Raw genomic sequence first — 17,499 nt, forward strand, 5'->3', positions numbered from 1 at the left:
TTTTGAGCACTTTTTGAGCACTTTTTAGCCATTTTTGCCAGCACTTTTTAAGGATTTTAAGAGCGCAATCGGGAAAGGCCTATTAACAAGGGAGATTTCTCATGATGTGAACACAAGCAGACCATCTGAACTGAGTTTAGGCAAAGGAGAGCATGATATCAAGCATGATATTTTATGTCACACATTTACTGTAAATTTTCCTAACAGCTGTTTGGATGGTCTACCTGTGACATGAAAGATAAACTTGTAATGGTATGGTACGACAATTTTAATCTGCTTTGGTTGTTCATTCAAAGATTATGTCTACTTTCATCTCTTTATAAGCAGTTCAACATGATTCATTTCATATTTCAACTCATTTCATTTCCACCATCAGGTATATTACAAACTCACAATGACTTGCTCTCCAGTGAGCTTTATTAGCTCACTGGATAAAGTATTGAATATCTGTTCATTGCAAAGTCAGGATTTGATTCCCCATCAAACCTGAATTTTTTTAGGTTCTTTTTTCAACCACTCAGGTTGTTCATTCTCCCGCAAAGATCAGGTTCACTTTCATGAATTTGTACTCTGTCTCTGCCAGGAAAAAAATCATGATTATATAACGTGTTTTCTTGAGAGGGAGGGGTGGGTGGGTAGTGAGATCAATACCTCTCAAAGACGAGTCCTCCTCACTGGCTTCCGGTTCAGAAGTGTCCTCTTCAGCCTCACCCCTCCCTTGCACTTCCTGTTCCTCTTCACCACTGTCTGCACAAATCTCCTCCTCATTTTCTTCTTCCTCCTCCTCCTCCTCATCACCATCTTCTTCATCTTCATTAGTGTCTCCATCAACCACCTCTTCACCTTCCTCCGATGCAGGCAGACTGGGACCTAATATAAAATTGTATTGATAGACAGAGTCTAATATTAAAGATGGAACAAGGGATCAAGAAATGTGCAAGTTCCTGTAAGGATATGCACTTATAGAAGTTGACAGTCATAGTTTGGCTATATTAGATGGACTGGTGAACAAATCAAGAAAAATTTTCCAGTATCTGCACTCTTATGGATAAAAGAAACCATACCATAACTTAGATTGATATAATAATCAACTGCCTAGAAAAGGCAACTAAAGTTGGTCATCCAACAATGTCAGACTAAAATATATCCAATTTCAGGAAAAAATCCATCAGTTGGGACATAATGACCACACAGATCGCATACTTAAGACTATCACTTCCATAAGGCTTCCGTTTACAACAGGACGTAAGTCAAAGAAATACAAAGTCGGCAAAATGTGAGAATGACTACTTTTCTGGTTTGTCTGATTAACAACCTGGTTGGTCATGCCAAATGTTATTTACAAGCCTGCTGAGGCGTGTAGGAAAAGAATCTTATTACATGTAAAAGTTGTGTCTGCTATTAGAAGTTGTACTCGAGAGAGAAGGTCACAATACCTGAGGCAGTTTCTACATCCACAGCAGTGTGTACTGTAACACGTGGCCTTGCAGACTGTCCTTGCCTCACTACTACCTGTGAGTCACCTTGTTGCCTAGTAACCACAAGGTCATTGTCATCCTCAATATTGTCCAGCGATTGTTCTAGCAGTGACACATAACTAGTGTCCGAGATGCTTCCAGCAGCTGCAGCTGCTGCCGCTGCTGATGCTGCTGTAGATGGGTGATTCCTGGACAGTTCAATAGCAAGTCGCTGCAATAGAGAGAAGAAACACAGTGACTGGATGCTTTAGTAGATTAGTATTTCACCGAAACAATCTGGCTGATTCGAGTTGATTCAAGAAACCACACTGATCACAAAGGGTACCTTATATTATCCTACGCTTGTTTTTCCAAAATTCCTGTGTACACTGTATGCCACAACATACGTTAAATATTGATGAATGTGTCAAAAGGTAAATTGGCTCTTACCTCCTTTAAATCATTAATCTGTTGGATGTACTGAGTTTGGCCAGTCTCCAGTTGGTTGATATACCTATTGCACAAATCAATTAATTTTATAATCAATATACTTACTAAACATATAGAAAAGAACAATAAAATATTACAAGAAGTAGAATTAGATCAGAAAATGATGCCAACAATTTGACAACTACATTTTATGTGCAAATCATCATCACCCACAGCACCTTACATAGTAATGTTACAGCACCCTCTAACCTAAAGTGGTCTGCACAAGCAATAATACAGCATAATAGACAAGAAAATAAACATACCACTGCTGATCTCTACACTTCTGGTAGAATGTTGGGGGTCTCACTTGAAATCTCAAAATCAATGTATCATTAGCTATGTTTAGGTAGCCTTCACTTCCCTAGAGAAAATTTTGATCATCATTAGCAGAGTCACAATATGCTCAACGCATACAACAATGTACATAAACATGATTAACCTATTGCCCCGCCTTGGGCATGTTACAGAATGATAACTAAGTGTGCAGTTTATACACAAGTACAGATTACACAAAGATACGTCAAACCTACCAAGAGATCCAGCCGAAAAAACCTGTTATAACCCCAGCATTCACCAACTTCAAAGTCAGATGCTACAATGAAGAGAGAGAGAGAGAAAAAAAAAGATATTTATGGCATAATACTTTCTTCCTTAGTGTTTTGGTTATCTTGTGGATTACAATACAATAATAAGAAAATCTGCCTCACTTCACGGTGAAGAGTCTAAAACAGTTACAAATATAGACCACCAGCTGTGTGTGACAGTAGTTCTAAAACAAAGGCTTAACGTTTCCCTCCATGTAAATTAACAATTTCTTATTAGATCCCTTGAAACTCACCAAATTCCCTCACAATATTCTTGCTGGAGTCTGGAGAGGCATGGTGTATCATTTCAACACGGTACTCATATCTAAATAATAAACAAATAATGACAAAAAATTATCGTACTATAAAGGATAGAAGAAAAATATGTTTTTAAGAAACTTCACATGGTGGGCTTTCTCATTTACTGATTACATAACATTATGTAAAATGTACTTATAGGGGTTCTCATTTAGTTTTAAAGTAGACAATTAGAATGGAAAAGGAGGCGGCTTGCAATCTAGTGCTGAAAGCAATTTCAGGCTTTCACTCCCTCACTTCACTTTTTCCTCAAAAAGTAGGCAGCTCAAAATTCGAAGTAGCTGGATTTTTAGGCCAGTTGCCAGCACTTAATGAGAACCCTGACTTACAACTGCTGTCAGTCTAAAACAAAGATCAGTGACGAACAAGACGATGGAATAATTACTTGGATGTCTCTGGCAATCCAGCTGAAAGTTCCAAAAACACTGACAGGTAGTTACCTCTGACCACACCATTACCATCCTTAGAAAGAATGAAAAAACAACAATGATAAAAGTGAACACCTGAAACTCTTGCAGAATGGAATTAAAAGATTTTACAGGCAAGAGAAGTCACAAGTAAGTTAAGATGTATGCTCTCCTGCTCACAGAAATCACAAACTTACTGGATAAACTTTGAGTCTCCAGCTTAGACCACTGACATTTAGAGGCTCGCTATAAACAGGATCTGCCTTCCGCCGCAGTAAACTAAACATGTTTATAAATAACAAAGTACAATTGAACATGTTAATGTATCTTACATAATCATAGTTGTATTGTATAGAATATTATTTAAACAATTATTAGAATTCTCTTTTTCTTAATGCTATGAATCCATCTCCCATACAGTTATCAATAATATTGTTGGAATGATAGAACATAACGCAGCAAACAAAATGCAGCTAAGAGTTTTCTGCAGAGACATATAAATGATGGAAAATAACATTATTTTTCTAAAAACTAACCATAGCCTCTGCACTGAGAAGGACGTCAAGCCCTTCCTCTTACCAGTGGTTTCATAAGAAAGCAATTTATTTGTTCTCAAACCAACATCTTTTTCCTGATTTCCCTTCAATGCTTGTGATCTATTTTTAAATGTTAACAGCTTCATGCAGCTTGCTCTGATACCTTCTTAAGTCACTGAGCTGCTGCCAACCCCTTGAAACATTCCTTGATCTTTATGTTTTCACACCCTTACAACTTCCTACAGTGAACCTCGATGTAATGCAGGGCCAAGCTACTGGAAAAATCTGTTATCTATACCAAGGTTTCTTCAAAACCAGGTTCCTTTTCATATATTTAATATTTCTAGGGTAAAGAAAATCCTTCATTATACCGAGAACTTCACTATAGAGAGGTTTGTTATATGGAGGTTCCACTGTATAAGCATATTCAAATTACTTGAGCCAAAAGAGTTTAAATATATGTGGCTAAATGTAATTTAGGCAAGGTTAATCTCGAGCTAATGCTGCCAGTGGTCTCACCCAGTTTGCACATGATCCGTGGGGCGCCCCTTTGCAGTTCGCAGGGGCAAACTACGTACAGCCTTGCTTTCTAGCGATCGTTGCGATCAATGCTTTTGTGAGCGAATCTTTGTGGATTCATTAGCCCCACCCTCCCTTCCCAGAGGGCTTCTTGATTTCAGAGGTAAGTATCGGGTTAGGTAAGTATTTCCACTGGACTAGTTTCAGTGTGACGGTGCCTGTAAGCGGCTGCTACTGGGGTGGTTCCCGCTTGCCGGGTTGCCATGGAGACCTCCCTGCGGTGCCTGAATTATCTTGGGCCCTTCCCTGCTAACTTTTAAGGCACCAGTTCCCAAGCTCATCAATTGGCGATGAGTTTAAACAGCAAGTGATCATTGATGGCCTTATAATACAGCTTAGAGAAACAACATACCTGAAGTTTGTGATGCAGAATGTGCTAGTGTCATATCCAGGCACAATTTCACTAAAAATCAAGATAAAAATATTTACTCGTGAGGAAAAGAGCAAGAAGGAAGAGGAAAATGAGAAGGATGGGAAGCCAAGGAGGAGTTTGTGGAGGAGGAAGATATGGAGGAAGAGGAGGCAGGGGAGGAGAGGGGGGAGGAGGCAGGGTAAGAGAAAGGGAAAGGGTAAGACAGGGTTCGCCAATATGCCAAATTTGGCGTATTTTACGCCAAAATTGTTCAGATGACTCCACTGAGGTTACGGAGGGAGTCACTTCGACTCCAAAAATTTTTGGTAACAAAAAACTTTACGTTAATTGTAAACATTGTAAACCTTAATTATGTCATCGAAATTAAAGAATTATACACAACAAAACAGGAAGAGGGTAAACAGGTAAATTACGATCAAAGTTTACTCGATGATCGCCAGTGGATTTGAGCTTTCCAGGTCGGCGGACCGCCACAGCTACTTCGTGTATCCCTCACGATAGTGTATACATGCCAGGACCACATGCTGGAAAGTCTGAAACTTGATTCCAGATATTCCAAAATGCCTCCAAAATTTGTAAAGCAGAAGTCAAACTGACTCCACTCATCAATAAAATTTGCAAACCCTGGTAAGAGGTAAAGAAGGAGGGAGAGGAAAAGGAGAAAGACGGGAAGCCAAGGAGGAGGTTGTGGAGGTGGGGGAGGACGAAGATATAGGGGAAGAGGAAGCAGAGGAGGAGAGGGAGTAGGAGGCAGGGTAAGAAAAGGGAAAAGGGAAAGAGGTAAAGAAGGAGGGAGAGGAAAAGGCAGACGAGAAAACAGAAAAAGATGCGGAGGATGTAGAGGGCAGTCAAGAGGAAAAGGGGATGAAAAGGGGGGTGGTAGGGGGGGAAAGGAGTGGGAAGGGCATGAGGTGAAAGAAGAGGTGGAGACAGATGAAAACTAGGATGAAGAGAAGAAAAGGAAGGGAGCAGAGGAGGAGGGCGAGGTGAAGGCTTAGGAGGAGAAAATTCAGGTGCTAGGCATTTGCTTGTAGAAAAATAAATTATTGTCAGTAGTTTCAAACAACTTTTTTTCAATATAAACGAGAGGTTGTCAAGGCAAAAAATAAATTGAACATGGCTTAAATAATAAAAATATTATTAATGAAACAAACCTGTTTCATCCACAAGAAGTTTCTGAATTTTTGAAAACTTACCTTGAAAAGTCAGCTGGTATTGGAGGGCTCACAAAAGATGCCATTGGCTTTCGATGAACCTGAGAATTTATCAAACATTGCTCGATTACAATCCTGTTAATCCATACAGTGTTCTTAGCTTAATCACAAATGAAGTTAAGACTTAGTCTAGCATTAATTTTTTTCAACAGACTTTTAAATGAAAACCACTGTAAATTATTTATGCATTTTGTACTTGTTTAAATAATACAGGTCCAATCCAGCATTATGAAGAGAGGAACAATGCTAATGAAAACACCACTGAAAATCATATAAATACCTGATTAAACATTTGCAGAAGTTCCCCACTTTTTGCAATCAGTTCACTTCTGGAACATGAGTGAAGCTAAAAAAAGAGAAAAAATCACATATTAATATACATACATTAATATTAATTTTTTAATGTCCACAGTACCAGAGTGATGTCCTCATCAACTATATGAGTGCTCAATAGTTAAACTGGAACATAATACAAGAAGACTGAAGAAGTTGGACTGAGTGGTCTTGAACATTTATGTTATTAAATTTCCCCTAAAGGTAATGAAAGCCAAGTTAATTACAAGTTTCTTCCAACTTCTAAAGCCACGATTGTGGTAACTGTACGTTCTGAGATACAAACCTGATGCTCAACTTCCTGTAACAATGATTCCAATAATTCTGTCTCCTGAGTTAGTGAGTTCTTTTGTCCTGTTTGTATGAAAGAAGCACTAACTCATTATTACTAACAAAGACACTGGAGTCCAAAACAATGCAATGGTGACAGGGCTAATACGTTAAACTTAACAGGGTTGAGGCTTGAAACAGGAAGAAAAGGGGCCATTACTTGGTTCCCTTAGTTAATGATTAATAACTACAAGATAACCTGCCTGAACCATTACCCATTGGGCAAGTATGCTTAAAAAGTTACTTGCCCAGCAAGAAAATCTAGTCACCCTGGATGACCACACAAGAAGGTATGGTGTGTCCCACTCAAAGTATGGTGTGCCCCTTCTTGCTAGTTCATGACTTACCCATAAGAGTCAGTAGTTTACTCTTCAGTTGAGTATCTAGCCTTGCTATCATCAATTCCACTGCATTACGGATTTCACGGACACGCTGCACAAGTGAGTAATAAAATAATAGAAAAATTTGTTTAATATAAACTGATATTGACATTAAACTCTTGATCATCCCTTACAATCTATTAATTATGCAACATATATATTACTGACCATTAAAAGTTATATCAGGTAACTAAAAAAGGCTGTGCTCTAAGGAAAATTGAAAGGCGCCCAGTGTTCAGATAATGTAAAATCTAGGGTGTCCAGCATATGATTTGTACAAAAAAGTAAGATTTTTTAGTAGCCCTGAGAACAAAAGTTAGGTTCTAGGGGCCACCGGGCTCTGCTAGAGCACAGCTCTGTAATATTACTTGTATAATTATTATTATACCTCCTCTTTAGCTTCTCGTAAACTTTCAACATTGCGCTCCTAGAAGGAAATTGATAATGATTATAATTAGTTAACTAGGACCCAAAGAGTAGTACAGATATAAATAATTAACAATTATTCCTCGAGCCCGAATGGGCTCTGAGTCAATAGCCCATGAGGCTGAAAGCCAAATGAGCTATTGACTCAGAGGTCGTGAGGGCAAGAGGAATAATTGTTTTAGTAAAATCCAACTAGTTGGTCAAAAATATCGAGAATAAAAAAATTTTAGCTAGTTAAAGCTAGACTTTAATCCTTCTTTGCTGCCAAAAAGCCCGCGCTGTTTGCTACTAGTGGGCTATAACATATAGCCTAGTAGTAGCTCAACCAATCAGAACACAGCATTGATAATAGACCACTAGTTGGATTTCACTAATATTGAATTATTCTAATATCTGCAACACATTCATATTCTGCAATAAAAGAGAATCCATTCCTCCTCCATGGAACAGGAAGTTTTTTTCCTTAGAACTCCCCCCCATCTGTCTGGAGATTCCCATTAAGCTTTCTACATTCCTTTTAATTTTTTGGTCTTTGATACCCCATCCTTCTGCAGGAATTCTGGTTCCTTCCATAAGGGGAGTATGGGGAATTTTTGGAACTACTGGAAATCCATCAAAGTTACAATAACAAAAGTAATAAAGACAAAGGTATTCGGTATAGAACTTGACTGATTTTGCAAACAAATCAACATACCACTTCTTGCACCAGGCTAATAAGTTCCATAAGTCTTCGCCTTAATGCAGCAACCTGAAACATAAAGACGTCACAGCAGCTCATCTTCAGATTCTGTCTAGATCAAAAACCCTCAAGGAATGGAAAAGAAGAATCACGGTTCTACATGTATTTACAGTCAACATAGACTAACTTCATTGCACCTCCCTATGAGTCATGGATCTTTTCTTTTGGGGCTACGTTCAATTATTAATATGCAGATTAATATATAGATTTAGCCAATTCAAAAGCAAAGCTCTTGTGGGAACTTTTAAGAATTTTTTTCTGAAGTTTTCTGTGCCTGCAGTCAGTTGAATGCTATGACTGGTCAACTGAACAACTGAACCCTGCAATACAGCCATGTGACACTGTTTAGTGGAGACCCTATTTTGACCGAGTCCTGTCAATTGATCATAACACAAATGTCCAATATCAAGTTAAATACAATTTTTTATTTTTTGTATATGCCCTGGACTTTTAAGCTGGTGAGTAAGATGTTTCACATCCCCTAACAGAAATGTGCGGACGTACGTACGGACAATTGTCAAACCAAAATTTCTTGGATGCACAGATAAACAAATTTCTTACCCATGGTGCTCTGGTGTGCACTTCGCAAGCACAAGAGCTCCACTAGGAATTTTGTTTGTTCAAGCATTTTATTGTCAGTAATAAATTCTAGAAAAGCATTGTGGCTGGACCTGACAGTGTCCACCTTTAAAGAGATGACTTATTCAGAAACCCACCTCATCAGTAATAGAGGAGACATGTTGGTCATACACTTCATCCAAAGGCTTGAATGTGTGTCCAGAGTGCTGTTCAAAATCGAACAAAACATTAGGTGAGGTAAAATTAACTATTGCTCAGTTATAACATTAATGCCTGAATTGCACATGGAGGTTGGGTGTCTAGGAACCTGGGGGCTGGATCTGCCGAACCCTAGTAGAACGAACACCCTAAAAGCCTGCCCTACCCATATACCCAGCCACGAGCCCCACCCGCCACACCCAGCTCTAGCCCAAGCACCTGTCACACTGAACCAAGAGTTCAGTGGAGAAATAAGGATGACAATAATAATAATAATAATAATAATAATAATAATAATAATAATAAGGGGTGAGGAGGGAGGGGAAAAAACACTAGAACTGTAAAACTACAAGCACAGGTAAATGTGCGCGCATAAATCGCAACAGTAAACTGCTGACCCAGGGGCACTGAAAATGGCCCCGCAACAGGCCTAGTACAGTAACGCAAACCTTGGCAAAAACGCCAGAGTATGGGATAACTGTAAGCTCGTCAAAGTACACCAATAAAATACTAACAAACGCAAACGCCATGCTAACGCCAAGCCAACCACTGAGCTGCTAGCTTCTCATCGTTAACTAAGTTAAATATTAAGTATATTTAATCTCATTTATACAATGTATACATTTACTGTACCATTCCACCCCATAAGGCACACTGGTGACAGATACATTGTTTGCAGGTACTGCAGAAAACACTAAGCTTCTCATGGTGAATATCACATCTGCAACATAATAAAAACTTACTTCATGTAACGTCATCACACCCAAACTGAAGCAAGAGTTATACCCATTAGATCATAAATCATACTATATGAAGTACTTATAACACCCTGCCCCACTGTCTCACAGTGGAAAGTGTACATTATTATTGCATAATTTATGCACACTTGCCACAAAAACTACACAAATGATACAATAACCGCAACTCAAATAGTAGGGGGTACTTAAAAATTATATTGTGAACAGTACTAAATGATATAGCATGTTCAGTGTACATTTTAGTTTCACAAAAATTTCAGGTTGAAGAAACTTCAAACCAGTTGTTTCAAAAGGATTATGTTCTTATATAAAACATATTTTAAACTACAGCATGTTCAAAGGATTGACCAAATTCCTGTTTTCTGACACAGACATACAATCAAGTTAATTACACTTACTGCAAAACAAAAAGTAAATTTAACTGACATTACATAAAGAATAATTGTTAGAAAACAAAAAGAACTTATGGGTACATATTACTTTCGACTAATAACACCTTAAGAACCATAACTTTTGAAAATGTACTATTATTTATACAAAATAGACATTGAATAATACAATGAACTACCATACTTATCTACAAAAGAAGTCCTCTTTAGCTGAAATGTCCATGACCAGACATATATATGCACTGACCGATTTACTAAGCCCACTAGTTCACGGCAGAAAAACATGATTATTCTTTCAATTCAATCATCAAAAATCACCAAACTGAGAAATGTTTTCAGTGGACTGTAAATGGTTGATTGATACTTACTTGAATTTTTAATTTTGAGCCAAAGCTTGCACATACTATGTATAGTTTTCCATGGTTTGATTATGAAAATTGTCTGCCACTACATATACAGGTGCTGACTTTACATTTGAGAAAAAAATGTAACTGTTCCGTGTATTATCAATGTCTGATCTGAATGATGGTGTATACAGAATCACTTCATTTTATACAATAGCTTTGTGGCCTCGAAAATGAGTGTAGATTCAAATTCAGAACCTAGCAAAGTGCATGTAGCTTTAGGCAACACCTGCTTTGTCAAGAAATGTTTCTTCTAATAAATTAAACCTATGCAAATTTTAACTTGAACGTGCTCTAATAACTTTGCAATCCCATTCTTAATTCTGAACTGACATTTAATTCAGCACCCACCTATCTTTATCTGCTTCATCCTTGGTTTTTGGAGGCCCAGTTAACTGAAGAGAATCCAGTTGCTGAAATTTATAACAGGAAAAAAGCTAAAAGTAAAGGGCAAGAATACTAAAAGCTAACTTGTATGAATTAACCATGTCCCTAAAACATGGCACATGTAGTGAAAAAATCTGAATTAACATAGATCAGACCGCTTTAATAGAAAGTCCATTTAGGAATTTAAGGTGGGCCACCAGACAGGCAATCTATTGATAGAATCTTTCAAGTCCCACACACTTCCTAATGAGTCTTATGCTTTTTATATCCACTAAAATGACATTTAACATTAATGAAAACTACACAATTTATACGCAGTTAGGAAATGACAACAATACTATTTTCCCACACAAGACGTACATATATTATATTGTCACTTAACAATCAGTTAGAATCTTTATTTAAACTCACTTACAATATAGAGCAACTTGGTGCTACATGTAGTTTGAGGAAGCTAAAACTATTGAAGTTAAATGCTAAATACAAAATGCCTAAAATACTTTACACTAAAATAAAACAAAATTAAGCAGCATAAGAGATATGAATTAGACAAATCACAGAAAAAAAAGGCATTAAAAAAAAGGCAATACTACTTACCGTATTTATTCGACTATAAGCCGAGCGATTTTTACACAAATTAAAACTTATAGTCGAATAAATATGGTAAGTAAGGTGCAAGGCACCTAGAAAATAGGGATCATTTTATGTTCCTGGGAAACTGCCCACCTACCCCTCCCCTAAACCAACATTAATGCTTAGTTCTTACTTAGGACAAAATGTTGGCTTAGGGGAGGGGTTGGTGGGCAGTAAAAATGATCCGAAAATAGCTAAAAAGCCAATCTAGCTAGGAGGCATTATGGATTAAATAAGGATATTAAAGAGGTTGTTTCATGGAGGCACAAGAATATTAACACCCACATGAACTGCTCAAGCTTGCGCCCTAAATATCTAACTAATTTTAGTCCATACGATGTTGTAACAAACAGCGCTTCTTTAACACACTGCTAACTTGATTTCAATAAAAAGGCTCTAAACAAGGACAAAGTAAATGCATGTGTTGACTTTTTGAAGGGTTTAATATGGTGCATGTATTGTTAGAAATGAAAACAGGAACTGTGAATTTTGTGGATAAATTTAAACTTGTGTGATCTGTCTGTGATTTTCTGAAAAATTGTATTTCTAGCAGTGATGAAATGGCCTCAGGTAAAATGTGACGGGAAGTCTCTACTAGCAGCTGTAAATGACTGTACTCACCATCAGACATCTCTGAGAAATTGAGAACTGGCATTACTTTTGGATATTTGGTGATGGTTAAAAGTTTGAATTCAAATACCATAAAATTCCGAAAATAAACCTCTCCATGTATAAGCCCCTCCAAATATAAGCTCCCCAAAATCGTTACGCAAAAAACCCTCTGTTAAATCGCCCCTCCAAATATAAACCCCCCGGAGGGCTTGTACTTGGAATTTGCCCTCCAATACAAAGTAAAACAAAGCAAAAATGGTAAATTTCCTTCCAACTACAAGCTAGCCCAATCAATTTTGAAATGCAAATTTCCCTCCGTACATAAGCCCATCCGAATATAAGCCCCTCCAAAAATAAGCCCCTCACAAAGGGCCTTTGAAAAATATAAGCCCCGGGGCTTATTATCGGAATTTTACGGTATGTTTTGCATTTACTGGTTTTTCTTTAGGCTTCAAATTGTCATAATAAATCCAACTGATTTCAACACAACCCGGAGGAGGGCTTATATCCAGCTGGGTTTATAATCAGATGTTTATTATTATTATCATTACTTCTATAAATTATTATCGTATATTATTCTCAGCGTGAAAAGAAAGTGGTGCCTGATAGCCCAGGACTGGTGGATTTTCCTACTGTCTGGGCTGGTGAATTCTGTTGGGCAAGTTAGGTTTTTTGGGGTGTTCAAATTACAGAAGAACTGTAATCAATCCTGCTGATCATCCTGTTCAAAAAAAATTTTTTCGGGCTAGTTAGAATGACTCTTGGGCTAGTACATTCTAGCTACAGCTTGCCGGAATGACAAGCTGTAAAACTGAATATCGTTGCACCCTGATTCTTCTTATTATTATTCTTGTTATAACAATTATTTAATAGCTAATGTGAAATTGTTTCACAGCTTTAACCTGCTACATGCCAAGCATCAATGAACAGTACAACACCTCACCTGTGTAACTTCTTCAACCCATCGACAATGAACGAGCTCATGAAGATGTAAAGAAGCTCTTTGCAGAAGAAAAGAAAATGATGATTATTATCTGACAGAATTGGACAATTCATAGGAATTTGATGCAAGACCTAACAAAAGTCAGCCCGGTTGCTGGCTTTAAGAAGATACTTTTCAAATTTCTCCCAAGAATTATTGTGTTTATAAAACATGAGCTGTACATGAAATCAGTCATGTTCATGAACATGACTGGTTTCTAACAGATGAAATCCTGAGATTTCTTGCTTATATACCTTAAAGTAGAGATCCTTTAATTTCAGTGAGCCGGATGTGCAAAACATAATTTTACAATGTTTAAAAAGTAATAAAAAATGCTATTTTGTACCAAGAGTACCTGCAATGTGGACACTGGGGTCTTTGTTCTGTAAGCCATCGCTGGAGACAAAACACACAAAACATAAATCATGATTACATCTTACACAATAGCCTGAGAAAAATTTTTTTTTTATTATGTATAGATTTTACCTTGTACTTTTGTGTAAACTTTCTTTACATGCATGTTTTTCTCATGTAAATAGCACACAGTATAGCAGGTTTACACACATGTAATGCAACAATTCCCATGGCCTCAAGCAGAACAATATATATGTGCACACTTAATGTTGAAAACATTTAAGCCCGTACATAACACATACTCTGGACAATACCTATCCAAAATTATTAGCAACTTACAGTTATATGTTTCATTATCACAACTTTGAATTTCATTGCACACAGTCATTTAAATTGAAAGCTTCACAGAATACTCCAGTTTTCTATGTTACTTTCAATCCTCACTTAGGTAGCAGTCTCTGCTTTATAAGCTGTGTGTATTGTAGAGGCTGCATTTTCAATATAATTAAACACATTTCTGACAAGAGACACCTGCAAGCTTATCAGTACAAACAATCAGAAATCATTGCTGTGAACTGCACTTTTTTGGCAGTAACTTTTCAGCAAGTTTTGACTCCTGTAATATAGCTGGTTCCCTAAAGGTAAATCTGAGTTACTTAATGCATTTAAATACCAGACTTTAGGGCCAATGGGCAAAAATCCTGGCTCTACAGAATTTACAATTTGTATTTATTAATAAAAATTATGTCTAAAACATCTTTCAAAAATTTGCATTACTTAAGTTAGATCATGTTATTGATTATCAAATCAAAGCATTTGAAACATTTCGAAAACTGTACATTGTAACTAGTTCTTTTTCAAGATTTACTGTACATGTAAAAGCACATTGCAAAGACAAAAAAATTGTGATCAAAAATTTACAAAAAATTTTGCCGCTGGCCCCTGGTAGATTGTTTGGCAACAAGGGAATCTTGACTTTTAGCACTAAACTTGTATTAATAGTATCTAGGGGCATGCACATTATTACATGTCGAACTTAATTTGCATTTCTCTTCACAAAATTGTACATGTAGCACTACTCTTTGTCCGAATTTTTCAACTTCAATCTTGAAAATGGCGTCATGATGATACGGAAACATTGTTGGATTTTATCTGCATTATTTTTTTACTTGTGTTTACATCACAAAACCTCTACTTATTAGGATTGATTGACTTCTTGAAAATTGAGAAGAATGTTCATGATCATTTCACGGCATTCGCCCAGCTCACATCTTGTCAAGTTTCTCATACACGATTGATTTGTTAGCCAGACCATAAACACAAAGGGAAGGAATGTAATTCAATTCTCAGAAGCCATTTGTTGCGAAGAGTGTTACATGGTGACACTAAAAACGGTTGTGTAGAAGCCTAGCTTGAGAATCCTACAATGTACTGTAGCATACATGAACTACCATAAAATTACGAAAAATAAGCCCCTCCATGTATAAGCCCTCGAAATATAAGCCCCCCAAACTCCTAACTCAAAAAACCTTCCGTTAAATCGCCCCTCCAAATATAAGCCCCCCGGGGGGCTTGTACTTGGAAATTGTCGAGTAGTACAAATAAAACAGAGAAAAACAGTAAATTTCTTTCCAAAAATAAGGCTAGCCCAATCGATTTTGAAACGCAAATTTCCCTCTGTACATAAGCCCCTCCAAAAAAAATTTTCACCCAAAAGTCAACAGCTCAGACCTAAAAGTAGGCAGTTTTTTAGTTGGTTGCCCCGCATTTAATGAGAACCATGCTTATTTTCGCAATTTTACGTTATCTACACACCTAAGCACTAACTGTACTGTGGTATACAAACAAATTAAATTATTATTGTTCAAACATAACATTCAAGGCTTCAGTCAGTTATAAGAAAAATATTGTGAGGAGCCCAAAAACTCTAAACCTAACATGATCAATAATAATGACTATGATTATCCACCATGTGTAACCAGTCAGTGTAGAAAAAGGAAATGTTGTGGCAGAACTGTTGAATTGACAACTCACACGTACTTACCCTTATGCATAGAAAACAACACATTTTGGAACAATGTGGGCATAGCCTTGCATCTCGCAGCTTCTCCATACAGATGAAACATCTGAAGACCTCTGCTAAGCTCTGCAAAAAAAGGGCATGTGAGGTTTGAGGTCAAGTTGAGGGTAACTTAATCATCTAACGGCTGTCATTAATACAGTGAAACCTCTATTAAGCGGACCCCCAAGTTAGCGGACACCCTCCATTAAGCGGACACTAAGCTGGGTCCCGAAAGGAACGTCTGATATTTCCCTTTATAACGAACCCCTATTCAGCGCACACCTCTATTAAGTGGACGCGAACACTAAAATAAGGTGTATTTGGCTAATTTCTATTGTTAAAAACCTCTATTAAGAGGACACTGGACTGAACTGACAATAGTGGTATTGGATTACGTCCTTGAAATATGGACTGAAGTCATTTAATATTTTTGCATTGACAAACAAGTTAAAGTTGGTAGTGAAAGGTAATGAATTTGAACTCTGGACAGCTTCTTTAACAACATGCAACTTTATCACAGTACAGAGTAACCATTGAATGTTGATCATTAACAAACATTGCACAGTTTATACAACCTCTATTAAGCAGACGCCCTCGAAGGTGTCCCCTTAATAGAGGTTTCACCGTAGTCATTTACAATATCATTGTTGCTTGAATCAACAGTAACATGGCTGGTTCACATGACAGGTAAGCCAGGGGAATGACTTTGTAAATGCTAAAAGCCATACAAGAGAGAAACCTCTGCTCGCAGGGTAACCATTGTTCTAAAAGTAACGAAAGCCAAAACATAACATGAAGGGTGTGATCTGATTAGGCCTTCAGCCTCAATGGATGACACCCTCTTTGATCTGCATAATTCTTCATATTCGACTCAGCCTCGTCCACTAATTACTACCTAATTAATTTAATACATGATACTTACCCTAAGGAACCTAAACCTCTAAAGATCATGGGATGTTAAAAATATCACATACTGTAATACTCTTTTAGTAACATCCTGATAGCTTTAAATTTACTTCGCAATGTAAAGCATAATGAAATAAGATTACTATAAAATATTTTAAGTCCTATTTATGTATAGGTCAACTTCCAGTTTAGTACACTCTTACAAATACAGCTTTAACTAACGTTTATAGTGACATCAAAAAGCAACTTCAGCAATGACTGAAACACTTTTTTACCATTTTAGGACGATCGTGTCTCGAGACCAGAGTTTACGAAGACCTACCATGTAAAGCCAACTCAAGTTTAATTTTCGATTACCCTGACAAGAAAATCAAACCAGTACGTATCACCCGGCGAGGCCGTCTACCATAAGTGGTTGTTTTGTCAAAGAATTCGATAAACCTATCGTTTTCCACTCAAGCTATCAAGAGCAATAGTTTATCACGTATTTCGTTGAGGTTAAATAAGTTAAACACGCATTTCTAGGTTCGAAACCTCTGCTCAAAACAACGTAAGTTAAGTTTAAGTCTATGGTTCGATCTACAGATCTGTATGTAGCTAAAGATTTGTAAGTGGCAATTTGTATTTGATTTTACATGAGTGAAGACGTAAACACAAATTACCTCTACTGATCCCTCGTCCATTTTGACAGCTTTCCTATGAGGTATCTTTTTCGCCTTCCAGTGAGATTTCTTCTGTCAAAAAGAAGACGAAAACAAGTACATACTCTAACCTAAGATCAAGCTGTTTAGCGCTAAAAAATCATTACAAATTTATAGCTTGTTCCCAACGCTCCAACACAACGCTCCTCTTGTTTGGCTTAGATAGCACGTGATCATATGTCGTAATGTCATTGGCTGCCTGAAAAACAGAGAGAAACGACGCCAGTTTTGAACTTTCTGCTAATAACGCTGCTTTCGGCAAAAAGTCAAAAAAAAGAAAATTTTTGGTGAATATTTCCAAGAGTCTTGCGATGGTTGAACCCCACAAATAAGTTCTCTATCTGTGGGATATCACGAGAGGCCCAC

The 17,499-nt window shown here is 37.2% G+C and overlaps 1 protein-coding gene across 1 annotated transcript in view; it reads right to left on the reverse strand.

Moving 5' to 3' along the window:
- The window catches only part of LOC140951482 (uncharacterized), a 23,794-nt gene extending 6,530 nt beyond the window's left edge, over positions 1-17,264 (reverse strand). The window contains exons 1-22 of the mRNA XM_073400740.1: positions 17,095-17,264; positions 15,509-15,610; positions 13,466-13,506; positions 13,072-13,129; positions 10,848-10,909; positions 9,579-9,666; positions 8,885-8,953; positions 8,124-8,177; positions 7,392-7,430; positions 6,971-7,055; positions 6,580-6,647; positions 6,241-6,306; positions 5,943-6,001; positions 4,726-4,776; positions 3,456-3,537; positions 3,237-3,313; positions 2,788-2,858; positions 2,480-2,541; positions 2,213-2,310; positions 1,908-1,971; positions 1,437-1,689; positions 652-870 (exon numbers count right to left, since the gene is read on the reverse strand). Coding sequence (XP_073256841.1) covers positions 652-870; positions 1,437-1,689; positions 1,908-1,971; positions 2,213-2,310; positions 2,480-2,541; positions 2,788-2,858; positions 3,237-3,313; positions 3,456-3,537; positions 4,726-4,776; positions 5,943-6,001; positions 6,241-6,306; positions 6,580-6,647; positions 6,971-7,055; positions 7,392-7,430; positions 8,124-8,177; positions 8,885-8,953; positions 9,579-9,666; positions 10,848-10,909; positions 13,072-13,129; positions 13,466-13,506; positions 15,509-15,610; positions 17,095-17,115 — 1,789 coding nt within the window. The 5' untranslated portion in view covers positions 17,116-17,264. The remainder of the gene's footprint in view (positions 1-651; positions 871-1,436; positions 1,690-1,907; positions 1,972-2,212; positions 2,311-2,479; positions 2,542-2,787; positions 2,859-3,236; positions 3,314-3,455; positions 3,538-4,725; positions 4,777-5,942; positions 6,002-6,240; positions 6,307-6,579; positions 6,648-6,970; positions 7,056-7,391; positions 7,431-8,123; positions 8,178-8,884; positions 8,954-9,578; positions 9,667-10,847; positions 10,910-13,071; positions 13,130-13,465; positions 13,507-15,508; positions 15,611-17,094) is intronic.
- Positions 17,265-17,499: the final 235 nt, after the last annotated feature.

This window comes from Porites lutea, chromosome 11 (assembly GCF_958299795.1).
Source record: "Porites lutea chromosome 11, jaPorLute2.1, whole genome shotgun sequence".
Lineage (NCBI taxonomy): Eukaryota > Metazoa > Cnidaria > Anthozoa > Scleractinia > Poritidae > Porites > Porites lutea.